This window comes from Typopeltis vanoorti, chromosome 16 (assembly GCF_054136105.1).
Source record: "Typopeltis vanoorti isolate ZY-2024b chromosome 16, IOZ_Tvanoo_1.0, whole genome shotgun sequence".
NCBI lineage: Eukaryota > Metazoa > Arthropoda > Arachnida > Uropygi > Thelyphonidae > Typopeltis > Typopeltis vanoorti.
In genome coordinates this window covers 61,233,397-61,259,393 of record NC_143564.1, presented here as the reverse complement: position 1 = coordinate 61,259,393, position 25,997 = coordinate 61,233,397, and the positions used below count along the sequence as shown (strand labels likewise).

General features: G+C 35.4%; 1 protein-coding gene across 2 annotated transcripts in view; it reads right to left on the bottom strand.

The window, feature by feature from the left end:
• Positions 1–1,258: 1,258 nt before the first annotated feature.
• LOC150098061 (uncharacterized) overlaps positions 1,259–25,997 on the bottom strand; it is an 84,026-nt gene continuing 59,287 nt past the window's right edge. For both annotated transcript variants that reach the window (XM_090406422.1, XM_090406423.1), the window contains exons 7-9: positions 24,290–24,562; positions 14,921–15,078; positions 1,259–1,610 (exon numbers count right to left, since the gene is read on the bottom strand). In XM_090406422.1, coding sequence (XP_090262548.1) covers positions 1,417–1,610; positions 14,921–15,078; positions 24,290–24,562 — 625 coding nt within the window. In that variant the 3' untranslated portion in view covers positions 1,259–1,416. The remainder of the gene's footprint in view (positions 1,611–14,920; positions 15,079–24,289; positions 24,563–25,997) is intronic.

Genomic DNA, 25,997 nt, shown 5'->3' with positions numbered 1-25,997 from the left:
CAAATAGTCGAGAAAGCATGGGAATATAACAAAGATCTGTATTTAAGTTTTGTCGATTTGGAAAGGCATATGACAAGGTGCCAAGAGAGAAGCTATTCAATATGCTGCAGTTATATGGTGTCAATGGGGCATTATATCAAGCAATACTTAGTCTTTATTTGAATTGTGAGTCAGCAGTTAGAATTGAAGGAAGTACAGGAAGATGGTTTAATGTTAAATCTGGTGTAAGACAAGGATGTACATTATCCCCTCTGTTATTTATTATCTATATGGATCACATTATGAAGGAATGTGGTATTCAACCTTATATCAAAATTGGAGATGTTAATGTCAGCTCTTTGCTTTATGCGGATGATGTTATACTTCTAAATAAATCCGCTACAAGTCTGCAAGATTCTCTGACTAAATTGAATAGCTCTTGTAATAGATATGGTATGAAGGTCAGCAATAAAAATAGGCAGTATCATTGAAAATGTCAACTGTGTTGTGAATGGAGAACCACTTGATTTTTATAAAAAAATGGTAAAAAGAATTATTTTGAAAAATCTAAAATCCTTTCAAATTTCTGAGGGGAGGGGGTGAATGAGTGGTTAATCAACAAATTAAAATTTTTTTGTTTCAGTGATAATTTTTATACTAATCACAATATAAGCTACTATCATCATTCTCCCTGACAAAGCATTTATTTTAATTCTTGCTTCAAAAGATGCTAATGCTTTTAAATTATTATTATTATTTCAATTTTCCAGTAATATTTAACATTTTAAAATAAGTTCATGAGTTTAATATTAATGAACTCTAAAATAAGCAGAATTTCATCTTAATTTTATATATTTTTTTATGTGTCTTTTATTTGTACTACTGAAAAAGCTAAGTTGACTTTTCTTTTAATATTACTCTCAACAGATTGTCAACTAAATTCATTATTCTACAGCACAACAATAATTATTTGTTGTTAATTTAAATGATGCTATTTATAACATAATTATAGTATGTGTATGATTTGTGCAAAATTCATGGTATATTTTTGTACACAGACTATATGAAATTCAGACTTAGATATTCACAGAAATAACAAAAAAATAAAAAATAAAATAAATAAATAAAATAAAATAAAAACAATTACTCTCTTTATTATACAGAAAACAAGTGTTTAAAAACAGCAGATAAGGTTGTTTTGGTATCACAGAAATGTCCTTTCTCTCCCCCCCCCACCCCTCCCCAACCTTTTCATTTTCATAATGTCCTAAGTCTCTTTTAAAACTTTTATCAAGCAATATTGGTTTGAAGAATGAACAGAGCTTGAAGCTTTTTTTTTCCCCCTTCTTAACTCTTTTGGAAAATACATAACATTTAGCATATCATTTACAAATCAGAAAACATTAAGAGATTTCTTCATTTTCAGTTTGCATCATGTTAGCTCTTTTTGCAAGCATAGGGAAGAAGTGTAAGTAATACTGTATCATTTTCAGACATAATGCTATTTATTTGCTCTATGTCAGCATCCTTAACATTCATACCATTTATCTGCAGAATTTCATCTCCCACATCAATGAGACCAGATAAAAGAGTTTGAGAATGTTTATCCTTCATTCTGGATACAAATATTCCTATTAATGAATGAATAAAGCATGTGAATTAATAAATTCATACAGAAAGTTATTAGCAGGTCATGACAAATGCTGATTATGAAAATATAACAATAAATAATAAAATAAATAAAATGTTATAATGCACAGGGAATAAAAATTTTATGCTTTTATAACTGAGTTGCAGTATACCAGACATTATTATAAAATTACAGCATTTTGTGTACACATACATAACAAAATTTATAATAATCATTATGGCATTTAAATTTATAAAATTATTACTATAATAATGAATAAATTATTAATCATAATGTTTATAAGTTTTCAACTCATATATAATTTATTCCTGATATGTACACTCAATGGTGTACAAGAATACTCAGACAATAATAATAATGGAAACTTAATTATGTAGTAAAGTGATGTCAATAATTTTTCCTCCAAATTATTCCATCACTTGTCAGCACTCCAATGTTATCAGTTTTTATATAGTTCTAACTGAATGACTCCACCTAGATCTTGGTCTTCCACTTTCATGAAAACTTGGCATCAAACACCTGCAACTGCTAACCTTTCCTCTCCCATTCTGTTTAAGTGACCACTATCATAGGTTAGCTCTGTTCATGCATTCTTAAATGCTGAAAATTTCCTTTCTAATAAAGTTCCTTCCTAATATATTAATTTTTAATATGATTATGCCATTTGTTCGCTTCCCTAATTTTTCACAGAACTTTGCTTATCTGTGATCTCCAGTCTGTGAGCAACAGTTTTATATGTTACAACTAATTTGAACACTGTTGGGTATACTGCTACTTTAGTGTTTTGACTAATTTCTCTCTTATTCCATATAACTTTATTCAGTTCTCTTTCTGCTATGACCTGGCCATAGCAGGTATGATTATTTTTTGTCTATTTCCATATTTAATTTCTACCTTTGCTAAAAATTGTGCCTAAATAATTGAAATATTTTACTTGTTCTATAGGTTTGTTCTCAAGTTCATATTTTCAAGTTCAAGTTTGTTCTCAATTGAAGTTCATAGAAAACTTCAACTGCATTGAGAATGCAGTTGAAGTTTTCTATGTTCCTGACTATTTTTAATTTTTCTTTTTATTGCTAATTTTTATGCCAAACTGGTTACAGCTGATATCATTTTTGTTAAAGAGTCCTGGAGACTTGCACTAGATTTGTTAAGGAGTATAACATTATTTGCAATAAGCAAAATGCTAAGTTTGATATCTCCAATTCAGATATCAGAATTAATAACCCATGTTTCCCATCTTTTACAGCCACTTGCATGTACTTCTTTCAATTCTAACTGCTGACTTACAATTTAAATAGACTATATATTACTCCATATAATGATTCATTTATCCTATATAACGAAAGTGTTCTGAACAGCTTTTCTCTTGGCACCTTGTCATATGCTTTTACCATATCTAGAAAACTTAAGTACACATCCTTGTTATATCCCATTATTTTTTGAAGTACTTGTCATAAAGTGAAAATCTGATCCTACCAACTCCCATTTGGCTATTATCCACCTTGTTCATCTTCAAGTTTCTCTTCTACAATTTTTCTTAGCTTCTTCTCAAGTATGTTTACATATATTTTACCTGGAACACTCAGTAGGAGAATTCATCTCCAATTCTCATTGTTTTATTTCCTTTATTACAGATGGAAACTATGAAAGCTTTACTCCAATCATCTGGGATTTGACCTTCTGACTAGGCCTTCTGTATTATGCAGTGCAGTCATTGTAACATTCTCCATATTCTTGTCAAATATCATCTACTTCAGCTGCCTTTTCACATTTCAGGCTTTTGATAGTTGTTTGTATCTTTATATATACTCCTGAATTCATTCCTCTTGAATATTTTCTACCACTCTTCTCTCAGTACTCATTTCATTTAACAGTCACTCAGTAGTTACTCTAGGCATCTGAAATATATTTATCTTCAGTTTTCATGTCACCTTTATCATCTCAGATTCCTTTTACTATATTCTTTCCCAGGGGTGCGCCGGCCATATGTGCAATGCACACAGGTGCCAGGATAGTAAAAGGCACCAAAGAGGAGGAAATACTTTTAAAAAAAAAAACGTTTTTTGAAAGTGATTGGGGGGGGGGGGCACACAGGTGTCGGACACTACTGGCATGCCCTGCTCTTTCTTCCATTTTTAAGCTTTTGCAATAGACTTCAGAACATTTTGTACCATAGGTTTACTAATAACTTTTCATGGGTAGGAATCACATAAACAATAAATAAATAAAATAATAATAAAAACTGACTACAGGAATTCTCAATAAAGTAATATTTTGGATTAATGAAGAGGGATGGAATGCATGGATAACTGAAAAACACAAATAATATGAACTTCATATTGAGGATTACTAGTAAATGAAGCATGGGAATATAACAAAGATCTGTATTTAAAGTTTTGTCGATTTGGAAAAGGCATATGATAAGGTGCCAAGAGAGAAGCTATTCAATACGCTGCAGTTATATGGTGTCAATGGGGCATTATATCAAGCAATACTTAGTCTTTATTTGAGTTGTAAGTCAGCAGTTAGAATTGAAGGAAGTACAGGAAGATGGTTTAATGTTAAATCTGGTGTGAGACAAGGATGTACATTATCCCCTCTGTTATTCATTATCTATGTGGATCACATTATGAAGGAAAGTGGTATTAAACATGATATTCAAAATTGGAGATGTTAATGTCAGCTCTTTGCTTTATGTGGATGATGTTATACTTCTAAATAAATCCGCTACAAGTCTGCAAGATTCTCTGACTAAATTCAATAGCTGTTGTAATAGATATGGTATGAAGGTCAGCAATAAAAAGACAAAGACAATGAAAATAGGCAGAATCATTGAAAATGTCAACTGTGTTGTGAATGGAGAACCTGTGGAATAAGTAAAACATTTCAGCTACTTAGGCACGATTGTTACTGAAGATGGTAAATTAAATATAGAAATAGACAACAGAATCAGCAAAGCTGGTATGGTGGGAAGTCAATTGAATAAATTCATATGGAATAAGAGAGAAATTAGTCGGAACACTAAATTAGCTGTATACAAGATAGTGTTCAAACTAGTTTTAACTTATGGATCTGAGAGCTGGATCAGAAGTAAAACACTTGACCAAAGACTAGAGACAGCAGATATGAGAGTCCTAAGAAAGATTATAGGCGTGAACAGATGGCATCAATGGCAATATCATATTAAAAACGAAGATATTAGGAAAGAACTTGACATTGTCTGCATCCAGGAATGTGTTAGCAGAACTAATCTCAGGTGGTATGGTCACCTAAACAGAATGGGTGAGGAAAGATTAGCAAAACAAGTGTTCTTTGCCAGGTTGGCAGCAAAACGACCCAGATATAGGTGGATTGATATGGTACAAAGTGCCTTAGACGATAGAAATATAAGATCTGGTAATGTTGGAGTCTGGACAATTAACAGACTGATTTGGAGGAAAATTGTAGATAGGAAGTTAGTAATGATATAATTTTTTCATGTAGTACTATCATATCCTGTACACCCCTTGTGGGTACATTGGAGGAATTTGATGATGATGATGATGATAAATGAAGTGGAAGAAAAGACACTTTGCAGTAAGAATGAATGAGATATGTTCCTGACCTAAAAAAAATCATGCTCCCCCTCCTGAATTACCTTTCCATCTATTTTAGTCAAAGATATTAAAATTACACAGAAAGCCTTTACATGTGACAATATTCACTCTCATCTATAATTGTATCTGAAACATGCTGGAAACTTTTTTGCAACTGCCTCTTTGCAGCTTTCCAATATTATGAATTTAGTTTACTGTTTGAACTGAAAAAACCATCTGCTGCTTGTAGTAAAAGACTCATTTCCTCCTTCCTCATTCAGTTCACTGAACAAAGTCATGGCCTTAATCGTGTAAAGTGGATTTATCACTCCTAAAGGATAAGTAACTTTTGCGTATTTTAGATGATAATATTAGGTTCACTTATTGTAGTTTTTGTTTTAAAAAAGTGTGTGACTGAATGAGCTATTTAGTTTGTGAGTAAACCTTGTACTGTATTACTTTTTTTTCTTTAAATACAATATTATGATATGGAATGGTGCCAATGTGTGGTAGAGTAATGGTGACCAAGACTACATTGTTGGGTGATTTGAATTTGTGGGATTTTGTGCAGTGCAGTGCAGTGCAGTGTGTGAAATGTATTCATCGAGAAAATTAAAGGATATGTGGAAGGAAATTGAAACTGGATAGAGTTTGTGTGTATTAAATGTTTCAAAAGTGAGTGCCTGTTAGATGATGAGAATGCAGCAAATGTAGTAGAGTGGATAGTACCGAAGGTAGGATGGTAAATGATGTTATTAATGTTTAACATGTGGGGGTGAAAATAGAGGAGAACGAAATGGACATTAATAAAGAAATAGCACACTTGAATGTTATCCTTCATAGGACAAAGCACGAAATTAAAAAATTGCAGAAGCGGCAAGAGATTAGCAGGGCTGAAAAGAGAAAGAAGCAGGTAGTCTGAAGTAATAATAAAGACCTAACAAACAAACAACAAAAACAAGTTAAGGAGAAAATTATATACAGAGACTCCATGATCAGGAGAGTACTTAATGAAATTGTGACAAAATCGTGTTTCCCTAGGGCAAAAATTCACGATATCGGTCATGCCATACAGATGCAAAAAGGTAAGCTGAAGGAAATGATTGTCTTGATTGGCACAAATGATTGGAGAGGAGAGAAGTAATCTATGAGGAAGAATGTAAAGGAGTTGTTAGCAGAAGCAAAACTGAGGAGTGAGAAGGTGAAGAATGTAAGTCTCCTACCATGCTATGACAAAGACGAACTGAGGAGGAGGAGGTTACTAGTGAATCTATACATATCGTGGATCTGTGATTGATGGAAAGAAGGATTTGTATAATGCTGATGGACTGTATCTAAATGGTTTTTGGTGTTAGGTCTCTAGAGAACTTTGTTCTCTGAGCATGCTGAAGTGCAAATTCAAAGCAATAAGGGTGGAAGCAGGTCAGGTGAGTTTGTGTGAAGGCACCCATGAGGTGAGTGAGTGTGAGAATGACTAAGTGCAAAACCTAGTCTCTCAAGCAAAAATATTGAATAGAGTAGTCAATTCAGAAAGTAAAGGTAGGTGGGGGGCCTAAAGGGATGCTGCAGTTTCTATATACTAATGCCAGAAGTATCAGGAACAAGAGGGAGTTTTTGGCATTGGTTAGTGCAAAATTGGCAAAAGTTATAGGCATTAGTGAAACTTGGCTAACAGCAGATGATGTAGTTACAGGGATAGCATGTGAAGTGTTTAGCATTTTCAAGGAAGATACAGAAGATAGGATGGGGGGGACATGATTATTATGGGGGAAACTACTGTTTTTCCTAAAGTCCTGATGGTGCCTTCTAGCGGGCTATATTAGGTATTCTTCCTAATATAGCCCGCTTTTTGAGAACTTTCAGCCATTGGGCTGAAGTTCTCAAGATGTACGTCTCCCAAATTTGGGGCAGTCTCATGCATCCAAATTTGTTGAGGTTTGGCATGTTTCTTAGGGCTGAGGTTGATTCTATTAATAGTCTTTCGAATTTAAACTTGCTGCGGTGTATTACTGTGGCTTTCTTCCACTGTATTCTGTGGCGTGTATCCAGAGCATGGTCTGCAAGACCAGGGTGGCTGTACTGATGAAACATGTGCCTGCGTACATGTGTCTTAATCTTATATTCCCGTGAAGATGGCAACATGACGTTGCTGAAATACAGGAAGTATATATTAAAGTTTATTTTAATTTATATTCCAGTATACGTTGTGAACTCAAGTTATTTAGTAATTCGACAATGGAGATATAGACTGGAAGAAAGAAAGATCACATGGCAGGAAAGAAATGGAATTCATACACTGACTAAGAAATAATTACCTGAGACAGCATGTGATGGAGGGAACTAGCAATGTGAAAGTACTGGACTTGGTCATGGAATTAGAAAAGCTATTCATAACCATGGTGACCACATTGCCTCTGATTGGTGAAAATGACCATGCATTCTTGACTTTGGAGATTGTACAACATGAGGAATATTTTGTCAAGAAGGGTATATGTAGGACTACAAGGTAGATGATTATGACAAGCTTAGGAAGAAGATGCATTGGCATAAACACTGCAGGGTAAGGATGTTAGTAGTGCATGGGAGGTAGTTAAGGGTCATCTAGAGGAAGCAATATTAAATTGTATACTTGAGGTAAGGAGGGTTAATCAGGTAGGCGTTAGATGGATTACTAATATCATTAAGCATGAGCTGCAAAAGAAGAAAATGCTGTGGAGGATATATAAAGAGAAAGGTGACCAGCATAACAAGGAAGGCAAAATCAGATTATGAGTTTAATGAGTGATGATGATTTAACCTTAATGAGTGATGATGGTCACGAGGTGACAGAAGCAGATAAAATGGCTGAGTTATTGAGTGGCCAATTTGCAAGGGCATATCATTCTAGTGAAGTTATTGCTTTAACATATGTGACAGACACTAATGAGGGAACAGATGTGGATGAATTGAAGGTTCTCAGGATATTGCAGAATCTCGATGTAAATATAGCTGTGGGATTTGATGAGATATCAGTTCAGGTTTTGGGAGAATGTGTAAGAGAATTGGCAATGCCTCTGACCAGGGCCTTTAATTTAAGTCTCAGCTCTGGCAGAGTTCCAAGGGAGTGGAAAGAGGGTAAAATAAGACTGCAGTAACAAATTATACACCAATCAGTATCTCAGGCGTGGTGGTAAAAGTACTGGAGAAATTGATCAAAAAGAGAATTCAAGAGTGGGTGGATAAAAATATTATATTGTATAAGGGGCAACATAGCTTTGTGAAGGATCAGTGCTTTAGTAATTTGCTGTCTTTTTATAATAGAGTAAAAGCAGAGTTGAATAAAGGAAATGGCTACACGATGATGATTCTGCAAAAGCATTTGACAGAATACCACATGGAACTCTGTTATGCAAATTAGAACAAATGGGTATGGATATGACACTGGTTAAGTGGATAAGAAGGTGGCTGCTGGACAGATAGCCAGAAGTGAGGCAAAAACAGATGACCAGTGGGGCAATGGGACCATTGGTGTTTAATTTGTACATAAATGATATAGGAAATAACATAAAAGAAAATATTCAGTTGTTTGCAGATGATGCAAAATTAGGTAGAGTAATAGTTAATCAAGGAAATGTGAAGAGCTTGCAGGATGATTTAAATAGGCTGTCAGTATGGGTAAAAGATAATGGGTATCAGTTTAATGTGGAGAAATGTAAACGTATGCATTTTGGGATAAATAGATGCTGTATATCACATTCATGGCACTGCACTCCAGGAAACAGATGAAGCTATAGACTTAGGAGTAGTGGTGGACATATTGCTAAGGTTACTTAGCTTTTGAAGAACACATTATCAAGTAGAGATAAGGAAGTTGTTATTCCTCTTTTATAAGGCCTTGATACATCCACATCTGGATTACTGTGTTCAATTCTGGTCTCCTGGGTTTCTTAGGGGATGAGGAAGTGGCAGGGAGGATTCAGTGGCGAGTGATCTGTGGAATGTTCCCTAAGAAGATAGATTGAGGATGTGTGGATTGTAGAAGTTGGTTAATAGGAGAAAAAGAGCAGATATGATAGAAACATTTAAGCTGCTTAAAGGGTTTTATAGGATTGATGCAGGGGGAAATGTTTCAGCACTTGGTTGGAGGGGGCCAGAACAAGGAGGGTCATCCTTGGAAGTTGAATAAAGGTGTGGTTAATAGAGTTGTGAGGACTAGATTTTTTGCTTGGAGAGTTGTGAATGAGTGGAATGGATTCCAGAGTCAGTTGCGAGTGTTTTATCTGTTAATGGGCTCAAGGAGGTAGGATAGATTGTGTGGATACAGTGGGTCTCCTGCGATGAGTCTTCGGACTCCATGGAGGTACCTGTACAATAATAATAATAATAAATAACACCTATATTATGGGGATATTTGTATTGATTCATGTCATCAATGCACAAAATGAGCAATTTTTCATCCTCTCCATCATGCTCCCAAATGAATACACCATCTTGGAGGTACTAAAATGAACTGCTGATATGAAATTTTCTTTTTTTGTTGTTGTTTTTATTTTCTAAGAATTCTTCATTATGGCTGTAACAGTTCAACAGGTGAAGCTGAGCTCTATACAAATTAGGACTCCTTTCACTAGCTTCCATTCTTCTCATAACTCCCATTTATTCCTCCAAACTTATGGACTTGCATACTTTCTTATTCCTGTGTCTTCTGGGCCTTTCACTACTACTGGACATCATTTAACTTCTTTTACTTTATAAATTTCACAAATTTATTTCTTAGTATTATTACTAAAGACAGCTATATGCACAGTTTATTATGTGCTAAGAGTTTAATTCATTTATAATATACAAGTACAACACAGCTGAAACAGTGCATGCAATCACATTTCAAACACACTACATGGTTTGGAGGAAAATTGTAGATAGGAAGTTAGTAATTATGTAAATTTTTCATGTAGTACTATCATATCCTGTACACCCCTTGAGGGTACATGTCAGGAATTTGATGATGATGATATATATATATATATATATATAGAGAGAGAGAGAGAGAGAGAGAGAGAGAGAGAGAGAGAGAGAAAGAGACAGAAACAGCAATACATAAATATATAAGCGAAAAATGGCTCTGGTTAAATTCTGCAATAATAAATAACATTACAGAAGATTAATATAATTAACGGCTATTTTAGCCTGTTTTTGTTTAGGAGTGTCCCTTATATTTAATACATTGGCTAACATAACTCAAAAGGGGTATATATATATTTTAGGGCATTATGGGCGAGTATAGAAGGCAATTATGGCAGAATAAAAAATGTGGAAAGATTATATACATACCTTGATTTTGGTTTAAAGATGCCTTCTAAATCCAAGCTCTTGTTGAAGGGGGGGGGGGGGGGAAGAGAGGGAAAGAACATGGGGATGTACTTGAGACATGGGAAAATAAGTTTGGGAACCCGGGTTACTATTAATAATATATATATATAAATATATATATATTATTTTGTTGTGGGGAGGGGGGGGAAGAAGGGGAAGGGTATCCTTATGTGGAAACTGGGGCAAGGGTTTACGGGGTGTGGACCGTTTCGGTCATCGTCGGACCATCGTCGGAACTTTGTGGGAATGACTGTAGGGCTATGTCAAGGCTGCAAGATGTATCTGCCAATTGATTAGCGACAACAATTGCCCAAATTTGGCAGATACATCTTGCAGCCTTGACATAGCCCTACAGTCATTCCCACAAAGTTCAGACGATGACCGAAACGGTCCACACCCCGTAAACCCTTGCCCCAGTTTCCACATAAGGATACCCTTCCCCTTCTTTCCCCCCCCCCTCCCCACAACAAAATAATATATATATATATATTTATATATATATTATTAATAGTAACCCGGGTTCCCAAACTTATTTTCCCGTGTCTCAAGTACATCCCCATGTTCTTTCCCTCTCTTCCCCCCCCCCCTTCAACAAGAGCTTGGATTTAGAAGGCATCTTTAAACCAAAATCAAGGTATGTATATAATCTTTCCACATTTTTTATTCTGCCATAATTGCCTTCTATTCTCACCCATAATGCCCTAAAATATATATATACCCCTTTTGAGTTATGTTAGCCAATGTATTAAATATAAGGGACACTCCTAAACAAAAACAGGCTAAAATAGCCGTTAATTATATTAATAATGTTTAAGAGGAGTAGCATGGGAATTTCCCAGAAATTATACTTAATTACAGAAGATACTTGCTTATGTCTAAAAGTACATTAGCATTACTTTCAAGAGAAAGGAATAATACTGTTAAAAAAATCAGGAAAAATAAGATTTGTCATTAAAAAAAATTTCCTATAAGTGTGGTTCAGTTCCATGAATGATATATTGGCATTCCTGAGAAACATCAGATGATTTCTTTAACAGTATAATATGCACCTGAATAAATTACTATTTCATTAGCAGCATCTTCTTTGCTATCTTCAGAATATAGCATAACATGTCGAGTTAAACAAACAATACTGAAGTATGCATTTACACCCTCTGTCCAAAAAGAAAGCAAACTTTTGATAGAAAATAAAACACAGGCCAATTATAGTTATTCATCATTTATTTCAATCAATATACTCTCCTTCAGCTTCGATAGTGTTGGTCAGTTAATCAGAGGCACGGTCAATTAATTTGTTAAATGAGTTTTTTATATCAGTTTTTGGGATACTGTTGAGAGTCATGGTTACTGCCGCTTGCACATTTTCAATGGTGTCGTATCACTTTCCTTTCATCAACAAATAAAGATGGGGAAGAGAAAGAAGTCACAGGGTGCTAAATCAGGTGAATACGGCGAGTGATTCAACACACAAACTTGGTTTTTGCTCAAAAACTGTCTCACAATCTTCGAACGATGAGATGCAAAATGACCAGCTGCCTGCATCACAATATTCATGCCGTACTTGACGAATTCTCGCTATCAATCTTTTCAAAACTTTGAGGTAAAACTCACCACTGGCCATTTCACTAGGCGAAATGAATTGTTTGTGGATAACGACCCTTGGAATAGTAGAAACAAATCAGCGTTGTCTTTACTTTTGACTTCTCCAAGCAAATTTTTTTTGGATGCCCCTCTTCTGGTGGTCTCCACTCAGCCGCTTTGTTTCAGGCTCATACTCAAAACACCACATTTCGTCACCAATAGCAATGATTTCAAGGAAGTTTGAGTTCCTTATGAGTGGTTTTAATGAGTTCAATTCAATACATTTTTTGTATTGAATTGAACTCAACTTGTGGGGAATAAATTGCTAATTCAATTTACGAAGGTCCAACCTCTTGGTCAAAATGTTGTGCAGTTGATTTTGGAATCACCAATTCATCTTCAATCAATCTCACGGATGTTTTTGGGTTTTCTTTGATGAAATCATACACTTTTCGGATATTAACTTCGCTCAGTCCAGTTTTTGGACAGCCCGGCTTTTTGCCGTCCTCAAGCATCTCACGACTACTTAGAAATCGCTTAACCTACTCGTAAACTTCAGCACGGGATAAGCATTTGTCACTGTATGCTTTTTGAAGCATTCGATGCGTTTCGGTAAAACGTTTACCAAGTTTAACACAAAAGTCAATCGCAGCTCTCTGTTTGAAACTCATTTTCCAACCGTTCGTCAAAACATGCTGTCACTCTTGCTACTATAACTTGGCTTCTAATGAAACAACAGCTGACATAATACTAATGAAGGTTGTCACTTTTGACAACAAAAAGATACATGTAAAGCCACTAGTTTTTTCTATTTTTGAAAAGTTTGGTTTCTTTTTGGACAGAGAGTGAGCACTATTAAAGTTCATTGAAATGGCAGCGATAATTTTAGTATGCTAATTTACAGTAGTATATAAATGTTAAAAAAAAACTTCTGGAGAAATGCAATTCTAATTTTATGTGAATTCATTCTGATTTCTGCTGACTGACTTGAAAAAGAAAAGCTGACATGAGCATGACATGGGTGGCTGCTTGTCCTTCACTATGAGTTCTGATGTTCCCTTTAAATAACAAATAGAACCCTTTTTGATATCAGATAGAGATTCCTTTGATATCCTGCACCATCAGATATGCAATGGTGGGATCCTGTCATGAACATCGTATTCTACCATATCCTAAAGACACTTAATGGGATCAAGATCCAGTGACTGAGGAAGCAATCTATTAAGGCAAAGTTATTAACTTGTTTCTGTAAACATTCCTGTTAAACATATGCCCTGTGACATGATGAATTATTTTCCTGTTGAAAGTGTTCAATATGAATGGATGCACCTGGTTTGACAATGATGTTCTTGTAGATCACGCTCTTCAGCACTTTCTCTTCTGATATTAAGGAGACTAAGGAGTGTCAGAAAACAAAGCTCAGTTTGAATGTGCATATCAAACCTTTGCCTCTCACATCAATCACCTGTTCTAGCCATGTGCTCAATGTGGACTTGGTGTTTTCTGCTATCATACTATTCTTGGTATACTCAAGAAGGTGTGTGTGTGTGTGTGTTCATCTTAACAGGACGGCAGTTTCCATGTACTCTTAATGACTATCATCCTCCATGGAAAGTCAAATCCCATTGTTGCACACACATGAATGCTGATGCTGTCTACTAGTGACAATTTACTGTTTCTATTTATAGTTGGTGCCTGCCGCATGTAGTTATTTATGTATTACTGATTGATTCCATTTGACATCATACTATACCTTTTTCATCCTCCAAGAAATTCCATTTTATTATTATTATTATTACATGATACCTCAGGGGAGTCCAAAGACTCATCGACAGAGGGCACCTACTCTACAACTCTCTATCTCCACCACTCCAATCCACCAACTACAACAAACTGCAACTATACCAAGAGCATCTGCTGCCCACCACCACCAGTATTTTAACAGATAATCACAAACATCCATGCCCACAACAGGATTTGAACTCGCAGCCTTTTGGCTGGAGAGCGGATACGCTAACCACTTGGCCAACCAAGCTGGCAATTTTCTTTTTGGAAAGCATTTTTTCCAAAGAAGCATTACTTCTTTCCAAAGTTTTCTACTAGCAGTTTTCTGATACTGTACAAATACTTTAGAAAATTATTTTCACATTTGGTGTGATGTGCCAAACTTTCATTAAAACCCTTGACACTTCACTCAAGTACTTACATAGTTGTCATTCAACTGAAATGACATTTGAATTTCTCCATTTTCACATAAACTTAAAAAACATAAATGTCATTTGATCAACATCAATTCATCGCCTTGGAACCCACAGATAATTAGATTCTCTCTCCATCTTCTTTCATTCCCTCTTTTTTTCCAGGAACAACTCATCTCATCTAATATTTCCAAACAATTACCAAACACAGCTGTTCAAGAAAAATATCCCACAGATCATAAAGTCCTATCTGTGTACTACTACTGATGTGTGAGAATGATATTAAGAAAAGACCCAAGAAATATCTCTGCTGAAAATTTAGTATTTATGAGTTCTAAAAGAATTAGACAAAAATTTCATTCAACTTTCCTTCTTTCTTTCACTGTGCATTATTCCCGCTTCCTATGCAGGATCTGCGTGTTACTTAGATGCGACTACTTGTTAGTACCACTCCCAACCGACCTGTCGCCTAGTCTGCCGCTGGGACAAAAGTTTTATTCAACAAAAAACTGAAAATTACTTCTTATATTACAGTGTAATATTTACTTTCTGCAAACAAGCTAGACAAGAGACAAATGACATACCTTCACTTTTTCCAACAGTACCTCTAGCCAAATAAAATCCATATAACTGCCCATGAGCACGGATTAACTGAATTACTTGAGATCCATCAGGATATAACTGGATTAACTGACCAGTAACATGCTGTTGTTCAACATTTGATTTTAAAGCAACCTGGGAGCTATAAAAACACACATATTGCAAAATAACTATAATGTAATAGCAAACAAGAAAGTATAATGCAACAGAAAGTGTCTACTTTACTTATAAAATGAATAACTAAAAAAACAAACACAAAATTCAAACACTGATATTGAATAAGAATATTTCATTTTATGTATCTAATGGTTATCTTCTCTATAATATGCATTTTGACAAAATGATGTTTGCATGAAAAAAACTAGCCAAATGATAAAAATATTAAACATTTTGAATAAAAAGTTCAACAGGAACAAAAATTCATTTACAATTAGATCTGTGGCTTTATTTTCTGCCTATTTAAAATAATCAGTCTGTCTTTATTAACTTTTTTTTCAATTATTCCTTATTAACAAAAGTTTTTCAATCATTTTAATATTCAAACAATGAAGTTTTTATTGGTGCGAGACTCGTAAAAAAAACTAATATCCTGTCAAGTTCACAATTCCTGGATGGTAACATAGCCATAAATTGCTGAAGTTCAAGGAATTTTGTTCCTGATACTAACTCCAAAAATACTCTCTCTGACTTTATTATTATTATTAACATTTGACATCCATGGAGTCAAAGGACTTATCCTCTCTCTCTCTTGTGCAAAAAGATCATTGAAACATGCCTTAAAATTCATAGTTTCCACATAAACCACACTTTTAGGCAATACATTCCACTCACCAATCATTCTCCATGCAAAGAACTGACTTCTCACTCCACTGCTTACACCCTCCTTATACGGCTTCCATGGATGGCCTCTAGTTACACCTTTGTCTCCTATAAAAAAATCTCCTCCACATTAATCTGGTAACATCCTCTCACTATGTCTCAATCATATCCTCTCTCCTCCTTCTATTCACAAGGCTCTGCAACTTACATTCCCTCACTCTCTCCTCATATCTGACACTCCATAGACCTGACATGATTTTGTAAACCTTCTCTGTACTCCTCTCCAACATATCTTCATCCCTATGAAAACCAGGTGACCAAATCTGCATACAGTAGTCCATATGTAGCTTGATCAAAGCCTTATACAAGAAAGCCATAACCTCTTAGCTTCTGCATGTCACTGTCCTCCTCATTATTGCCATAATCCACTGTGATGTTCTTACAATTTTAGCAATATGACCCCTAAACTTCAAGTCTCTGTCCACCATCACTCCCAGATTCCACCTCCTTTAAAATTTTCCCATTAATTGTATACTCTGTACTCATTTGCCCACTCACATAGTCTGTTGAGATCCTCCTGCAAGACTACAACATCTGCTCTACTTGTCTCATAGTTCTTCCTAAACTTTGTATCATCAGTAAACAGCTGCACATCTCTAGTTAAGCTGGTCACGATGTCATTAACTGAAGAGTTAAACAATAATGGTATGAAAACAGTTTCCTGTGACATTCTACTATTACCTTTCTGTTTTGGGATATGACTGCTCCATACACAACTTGCTGATACGTATCTGACATCCAATCAGCTATCTGACGGACTAGTCTGTTATCTAATTCCATCTGTTTTAATTTAGTCACCAGCTTTTATGCGGCAGTCTATCAAAAACATTAGAAAAAGTGTATCGAAATCCAAGTACACCACTGTATGTGCATTTCCTTTATTTAGTGAATTTTTCACCTTTTTGTAATAAATGAGCAGATTGCTAAAGCATGACCTCCTCCCCTAACAATCCCATGCTGACTATTATAAAAAATACCATTATCAACCCATTTCTCAATTCTAGTCCTTGTCCACTTCTCTAACAACTTAACAACAACTCCAGACACAGAGATCAGTCAATCTTTGGTTTGCACCCTATTGTGACTCATGTTAAGCAGGTGTGCTATGATGCCATTAATTCTTTACAACATTCTTTCAAGACATACTATACTGTCTTATTAAGTTTACTTAATTCCTCATATACTTCCTCCACTATATGCTCTACACTCCAGCTTCTCAATGATATTGTCATGATGAGGATGAACAATGATAATCTGCAACTATATCCTCTGCATCAGTCACCAATCTGTTATGAATTAGCATCATCCTACCATAGCCATTTTTTGATGCTACTTGCAACATATTGAAAGTGGCATCCAAAAAATGTCTAAGAAATTAGCCAGTCAAGCTAAGAAAAATCCACTAGGATTTTTCTGCTTGATTGGCTAATTTCTTCTCATACTGCATTTGATGTCTTTACCAACCAAGTCACCCTCCTAGCCTGCTCTTCATGCAACTGATTATTACAAATGTTCATCTTGTGTTGCTTCCCCAGTGCCTTCTTCTTCCTGATTTAATACTTAATCTCTTCATTCATCCATTTTACTTGTACCTTATTGAGTATTTTCACAATTGGAATACATTCAGACATTGATGCTGTTAAACAACTCTTGATCAATGCCCCAGCAGCATGTCTTCTTTTTGCTCAACTCCAATTTTCAATGCTATAGCTCCAAGTTGTCTCCTAAACTTTTATAATCACCAGCCTTATAGTTCTACATATATTTTACCTTTGTAGAAGTTCTCATTTGACTAGCTACAACACAGGTGATCACTTCATAGTCACTCTCACCAAACAGGAAAAAGATTACACACTCCATTCCCAATCACATCCTCTGATGATATAACCGGAACTAAGACTCTTAATCCTCGTGTACCCTCCACTTCCATTCTCCATTACATATTGCCTAAAGTTGTTGTCCCTTAAGAACTCGAGAAATTCATTCTCCTTATTCCCTAATGCTATCTATCTCTTCATTCCAATCAATACTGCCATAATTGAAATCACTCATAATGATCAGCCTTTGCATGCTCACTAAGCCAAGTTACCTATACATTTCTTTGTCTCCACCCCAACATTTCCTGGCCTATAGTAACACCCAACGAAATATCTCATTCTATCAATTCCTCACTCTGCCACTTTTTTCCTGCTTGTATCTCAACCTTGTGTGGACATAATTTCCTCACTATAATCAGCAGATCTCTCTTTTCCTTCTTATCTGCATTAAAATATCATATCCTTCCATTTTATTCCTATAAAGATATCATTCTCACCAAACCAAACTATTTTCAGGCAAATAAACTCAATCAACACAAATTTCATCTCCCTAATTTCTGATATTTCTAGCATTTGTACATAAGCATAACAATTAATTTCTTGGTCTATAACCAGTTCTACCAATGTAGTCCTTCATTTGTGACTTCTCCACTTGCTCCTGTCTGTTTACCATTTATCCTCCAAGAGTCAACTATTCCCATGTACTCCAGGCTGTTCCATTCTTATGCTAACCATCCCCATTCATGAATTCATTACTGCTTTCATAATCCACTCTCCTTACATTGTGTCTCCCTGACCTTCCTGGACCACCCCCATTTCCTTGTCCAACTTGCATTCCTGTTCTCACATTCTCACCTCCATTCAATATTGGTCTCACCTGGTCCACCCTCCTGCTGATTTACATCATCTCTGACTTCTGCTGCTATCTTACTTCCACTCATTATGCTTCCTCCCAGCAACAGCCTTTACAGATGACTCACTCAAAACCATTCAGATTCAGTCCATCACTCTTATACATTTCCATTCATCATTCAAGCTCATCCCACATGTTCACAAACTGCACTCCTTTCTCTTCATGTTCCCACTAACATTCCAGTCAAGACCTTTGCTCTCCTCTGGACAACACACAAACTACTCTTCCTACCACACTGCTGTCTTACACTCTCTCAATAATCTCCTGATATCCATCCTCATATTCTCCTTATGCTCAACCAAATCATTTGTTCCAACCACAACCACTAATTCCCTCACATGCTTCTCATATTCAGTGCCTCAATCAACCTGTTCATCTTCCCTCCTGGAAAACAGACTTTGTGCACCCTCTCATCCACCACACCTTTTATAACAGAATTTCTATATAGTACTACTCTTGAGTCATTTGTTACTTCTTTTCCTCTACTATCTTTCATTTTAACTTTCGCACTCTTCCGTTTGTATCCACCATACATCTAATTTCATGTTATAAATGCCTTGTCTCATTTCTCATCTTAATCACTTCATTCTTCAATTCTTGCATTCCGGCAATCAATCCCACTATTGCTCTCTCAGTCATGCTCGATTCAGCATTTACACTCACTTTTCCTTTTTGTATTCACTATCACATTCTCCACAATCATATTCTCACATCGTTATTCTGGACATCATTCTCAAAACACGTCACAGTGAAGGGTCTTGCAGAGTTCCCTGCAGTTAGCAATGTTCTCAAAATGGTTGAAGACATAGACCCAATGTTGAACACTACTTATTAGTAGAAAGGAAAGTACATAATGCATTTACTTTTTATAAACAAATTTATGATGAAAAGGAGAAGAGAATAAGCAAAGTACATTGGACATTTTCATCAAAAAAACAAACATTACACCAGAAGAGCCACAGTCTGGTCCTTCACATAGGGAAGGTAATGAAGATGTGATTATAGAGGAAGATTTGGGTGATCATTCTCGTTTTATAGTGGCAGTAACGCACAGTACAGTTTTATAATAAGATTTAAAAATTAAAATGACAGTATACTTATTACTATTAAGTCCCTAACCCCTGTAACTCTGTTGATTTAATGTATCGACTTAAGTCCTGCCTGATGGAACGGAATCCCGGCGTAAGTCGAGGGATGACTGAAGTCTGTTATAGCACAAAGTTGGCAAATTTGCTTAGGGAATTTAGGAAAAATGCTGCCTCCCAAAGAAATAAATATTAAAGAAGGTGCTGGAATTCAGTCAGATAACTACAGCTTCTTGAACTAGCTCATCAAACCAAGCTTTAGCAGGTCAGTGCAATTACACTCTCCCCACACACACACCAAAAAAAAAAACTTAATTGGTTCTTAATTTCCTTCTCCCCTCACTCCCTCACACACACATTTGTTGAGTTTCACGTGTTGGTAGTTGGCAATTATGAAATATGTTAAGCTCTGAATAGCTAAAGACTGAACTAGATTATTTTATCACCATATAATAATTTTATATTGGGGTTGCTTAAGGGACAAAGCCAAATAAAAAGATGAGCTCTTACTAAATAATAAGTACAGGAAGTTATATTCGGGAAATAATGATGAAGGAAAGGATCAAGTAGCAAACAGCAATAGTAGTATAGTAACACCAAACATGAAGATAAACTACTTAATTGGAAGGAAGCTTCAGGGAAAGTTATATGGGAAAAACTTCAAAATGGGAGAAAGGGACATTGAAACTTGTTTTTGCCTAAGGTCCCACAGAAGGTTCTTCTTAAGAAGAAGTTGAGGAATTTTTTTTTAATCATTAGAGCAGGCAGTTGACATAAAGAAAACAAAAAAGTGGCCTATGATAGAGATCTAAACACAGTAGTGTAGGAAATGAATCCCAGGCATACAGGAATGTTTCAGGAAAATTTGGAGAAAAGGACAAAACTAATAATGACAGTAGGTATCTGCTGGATTTCTGCTCAGGATATGAACCAGGCATTACTAATACTATGTTCCAGCATAAGGATGTCCACAAGTTCATGTGGAGAGACAATGCATAAAATAAGAAAGCCTCGTTGAATGTCATCATTGATAGTGATATCTTCAGGCTAGTTCAGGATATAAGAGAGTACAGAGGATCAGTACTCTCTTGTATCCTGAACATGAATATCACATTGAATATCTTGTATCCTGAAAATGAATATCACATTGAAAAGAACGGTATATAAAATAAGTTTTAAAAATAATTAAAGTTGAACACCTTTTACAAGTAAACTATAGACTCAATACAATAATTATTGTAGAAAAAATGAAATAATTTGAAAACAAGAACCAAACCTTGGAGTCTCGGGGACAAACTCTGAAGAAAACATTGACTGATTCATCTAGAGAGAGATGTGTTAAAGTTGCCTGCAATTATTAAAAAAAAAAATAATAACAACCCCGTGTTGGACAGAAAAAGTTAAAGAAGCAGTTCTGGATAAGAAGAAAGCATATTGAAAGTTTCTAGCAAATAAGTCAGTAGATGTCCAAAAGAAATAAAGAGAAAAATGTAAGAGAACTAAGCTATGTGTAAAAGTAGCTAAATAAAGATCATGGTAAGACTTCAGTAAGAATATAGAAAATAAATATTAAGAAGATGGCAAAATGTTCTGGAGGCTACTGAAAAGGGTTTAGATACAGGGAAAAGAGTCACTTGAAAACTTGAAACTGAAGATGATAATATCCTAGATGTCTGGAGTAATTACTTTGAAAGACATAAACAAAACCAGCAGTGACAGAAAAGTAGTAGTAAATTTGCAAGAGGAAATCAAACAGGAGTATATGTAAATACTTGAGGTAGAAAAAGACATCAAAAACTTGAAATGTGAAAAGGCAGCTGGAGTAGATGATATCCAACCAGAAATGCTCAAATATGAAGGTATAAAAGTTTTAATTGCATAATTCAGAATGCCTGATCAGAGTGCCAGATTCTAGATGACTGGAGTAGAGCTCTCTGATAGTTCCTATCTATAAAAAAAGGGAATAAAGCTGAATATGAAAATTACGCAGGAATTTCTCTATTAAGTATTCCAGATAAGATTCATGCAATCATACTTGAAAAGCAGCTAAGAAAAATTGTAGAAGAACAACCTGGGTTTAGTCTAGAGGTTATCAAGATCAGATTTTCAATTTACAACAAACAGTTGAGAAATCATGGGAATATGATAAAGATCTGTGTTAAAGTTTTGTAGATCTGGAAAAGGCATACAACAAGGTGCCAAGAGAAAAGCTTTTCAAAACATCGCAATTATACAGATAAACGGAACACTGTACAGAGCAATACATAGTCTATATTTAAGTTGTCAGTCAGCAATTAGAACTGAAAGAAATACAGGAGGCTGGTTTGGAATAAAATCAGGGGTAAGACAAGGATGCATATTATCTCCACTCTTATTCATCATCTATATGGATTGCATTATGAAAGAAAGTGGCATTTAAACCTGATATTAGAATTGGAGATATCAAAGTTAGTCTTTGCTTTATGCAGATGATGTTGAACTCCTAAACACATCCATTGCAAATCTTGAGGGTTCTTAACTGCATAACAACTGTAACAAATTTGGCATGAAAATCAGCAACAAATAGATCATAAGTATGAAAACAGAGCAAACAGAAAACTTCAGGCACATTCTCAATGGAGAACCTATAGAAAACAAGTAAAATATTTCAGCTATTTAATCACAGTTTTTAGAAAAGATGGCATATTAAATTTCAACAAATAACAGAATAAGCAAAGCTAGTATGATGGGGAACCAGTTGAATCAATTTATGTGGAATAAGAGAGAAATTAGCCAAAACAAACTAGCAGTATTCAATACTGTTCAAACTAGTTATTTTTTAAGTTATGAATCTGAGAGTTGGGTTAGAAATAAAGTACTTGATCAAAGACTATAGACCACAAATATGAGCGTTCTGAGAAAAATTAGGAGAATAAACAGATGGCAGCAATACCAGAATCATATTAAAAATGAAGATATTAGAAAAGAATTTGACACTTAGCATTCAAGAATGTGTGAGTTGAGCTAATCCAAGGTGGCATGGCCACTTAAATAGAATGAGAGAGGAAAGGTTAGCAAAACATGTGTTTGATCCAAGATGGCATGAAAGAGATCCAGAGTAAGACTTAGGTGTAGGTGGATTGATTCAGTCAGAAGTGCCTTAGAAGCATGAAATGTTAGATATGACAATATTGGAGTGCTCACAAGTAATAGACTGATTTGGAGGAAAATTACTGATAGGAAATTAATAATAATGTAAACTTAATCATGTAGAGCTGTCAAAGTAGCCTGAACACCCCATGAGGGTACATATCAGGAAAGTGATGATAACGGTGATAATTTTATATTTAGTACTTTATCATTTCAATAAAAAAAAGATTTAGATTTTAACTTTGGGATACTGATCTTCATTTTAGACTTTTGTATAGACAGTGGTGTAAATCAGATTCATACTGAAATGGATAAACATAAATTCTGTTAGTGAGAGCTAAAAAGAAAATAAAGTAAAATGGGAAAAAATAGGAGGAAAAGGACAATTGGGGTGCCACAGCAAATGGAAGTTTGACTGCACTCAATTTTATGATGAACACTGTTACTTGAAGAAGGCCAATCAAAATAAATACCCAATATTATTATAGCTGAGATAACATGACTTACTGAAGAGTGATAAATTTGGAGAGAGAACAGTAGCTGAGGTCAGTAAACAGAAATCATGCATGGAACACAAACCAGCAAATGAAAAATGTACAAATTCAAACAGTAATGGGAGATATATAAATAAGAACTAGAAAAGTATGAAATTATAAAACTGAAAATCCAGAATTAATCGATGTTTAATGGATTAAGAGCTTAATGTCCAGATTAACAGATGAATTCAGGTAATACAAGAATTAATGTTTGTGTGACTAACAATAATTCTGGTACCTGAAATCTTCATAATGAAGTATATATATTGCCTACAGCATTAAAATCAAAAATATTCTGTAAACTTCAGAAGTCCACCAACTATATAACCATTCTATTTTATTACAAATGTGGAGGGGGGGGCATAATGAACGGATAACCTGTATTATTCACCTAAGAGGAGGAAAAGTGATTGGCACAGTTGGTGTAAATATGCCAGCTTCCTAATTGGAGAGTAACCTAACAATGAACAGCAGGCATTAATTTAGCTTGATTTGCTGCAGTTTAACTACACAAACAGTGGAATCATCTTCCTAGCAGACATGAATATTCACAACTCCAAGTGACTTCTGAAGTACTTGCTATTGTCAATGACATCATGTATATTGCTTACTTAACAAATCAGAATATCATATAATTCTCACCATCTTCTTTTAATTCTTGAACTTTTCATAAACCATCTCCTACCAGATATACCATAGATGTCAGCTCTGCTCTTAGTAACTCAGACCATTATCCAAGTTTCCTTTTCTATGGGATTAACTTTCCTCAGCCACATGTCTTTTGTTCCTTTGTATCACTGGACATACCATAATTATAGGACAAGACCAATATTATTAATATTAAATCAGCCATGCATGCCCACACATATATGAACAAATGAACACATTCTGATAGTGACAAAGAATTACATTAATAATTCTTATTAATTACAAAAATAACTTTCTTTATAAACAGAATAAGGGATTTAGATTTCAATTTCAAGGAGGTACTCACAGTTGCTGTTTTTGCTGTTTCTCTACAGGAATACTTCGCTTTTGTTTGCTATATCTTCCTTTTAATCTTTTAAGAAATGATTTCCTATTACTACATTTAGATAGACTACTACAAGGTTCATCAAGATTGTCAACTTCAGATTTAGCTTTTTGATTAGATAGACTTCCAGCTAGATCCTTTTTCCTAGGAGAATATATCCGTTCACTTGCGGTCCGATACAAAGATAATTTGAAAGAATTCGCCAACGCATGCAAACATCTTAAGATAGGTAACCTATGAGAAAAGATAGGAGGAAATTTTTAAATTATAATATAAACCAGGTAAACTAAGATGTTACTAATCCACAAAATGGCATCTACACTATGTTGCCAGAAGTGTCCAGATAGCAACAGTTTGTATTCCCCATTGCTACAGAGATGAGTCTCCATACCTCAGTTGGTATAGATGAAGCCCAGTTGGAAAGACCTGGGTTCGATTTGTCCAGGACGTGAGGAACCTTTATCTGGTCTCTTTCAACTAAAGGTGAGTTAGCCAGTCTCATACGGAGGTAGAGGATTTTTTCACCCAGAAACTCAGGTTGTTCATCCCTCAGAACAGGCAAACCGGCCACACACACATGGATCTACAGTCATAAAATACATACTTAATCCCTCACAAGGAGGGCTCAAGGGACAGTCGAGGAGCAAGGGGGAGCCCAACATGAATAAATAAATTGCTACAGAGTTGCTGTCAATATGAAGTCAGGCCTCCTTTCATTCTATTACAGCCATTACTCTTCAGGGTAGGCTCTCCACTGAGTTCCGGAATTTGTTTCCATTCCTCCTGTAGTATGGTGAACAGCTGAAGAGTATTAATTGGATGAGCAGGTTTGGCATGCAACCTTCGCTCCAGCTCATCCCAAAGATGTTCAATAGTGTTGAGGTATGGACTTTGGGCTGGTTAGTTCTTCCACCTCTATATATCTTCAAACCTTGTTTTGTGAGCAGATACATTATCGTGCTGATACAGGCAAGGGCCTATTCCAAACTATTGCCACAGTGTGGGAAGAACAGAGTTGTCAAAAATAGTAGGCATCAGCATTTGAAGATCCAGAGACAAAAAACCAATGGACCCAGACCATTATGCTACTGACTCCAAATTCCATGGTCAATACAAGACATTCCTGTAGGTATTCCAGATGATGTCTGGCATTGGCAGGTGTAACCAGGTGAATAGTTCTGTCACTGGCATCTATTTCAGAACTCATGTGGAAGTCGTTTGAAATGGTTGCTAAGGCTGACTGATGATTTACTGTGACAACATGCTTGAGAATTTACTGGTCCCAATTTGTCAGTTTCTTGGAACTACCAGCTTGAGAGAGGGACTTGGTGGTTCCATCATGTTTCTACTTCATGATAACCTCACTGAGAGTAGACCAGGACACATGATGTGGCAGAAATCTATTGGACAATGACTGAACTTGTGTATTGAACTCTAACTATCGTACCATGTTCAAATGGACTCGATTCTTTTCTTCCATTCATTCTGACAGCAAAAAATGACCTCACTGCTAATGCCTACATGCCTATGCTTATATAGTGTTGTGGACATGTATCTGCATCATATAAGCAAAGCAATGTACAGCTACGGAGATGTCTGGACACTTATGGCAACATGATGTACTTATAGCTTTACAAAGAAGCTGATAAGTACAATAATACCTAAATCA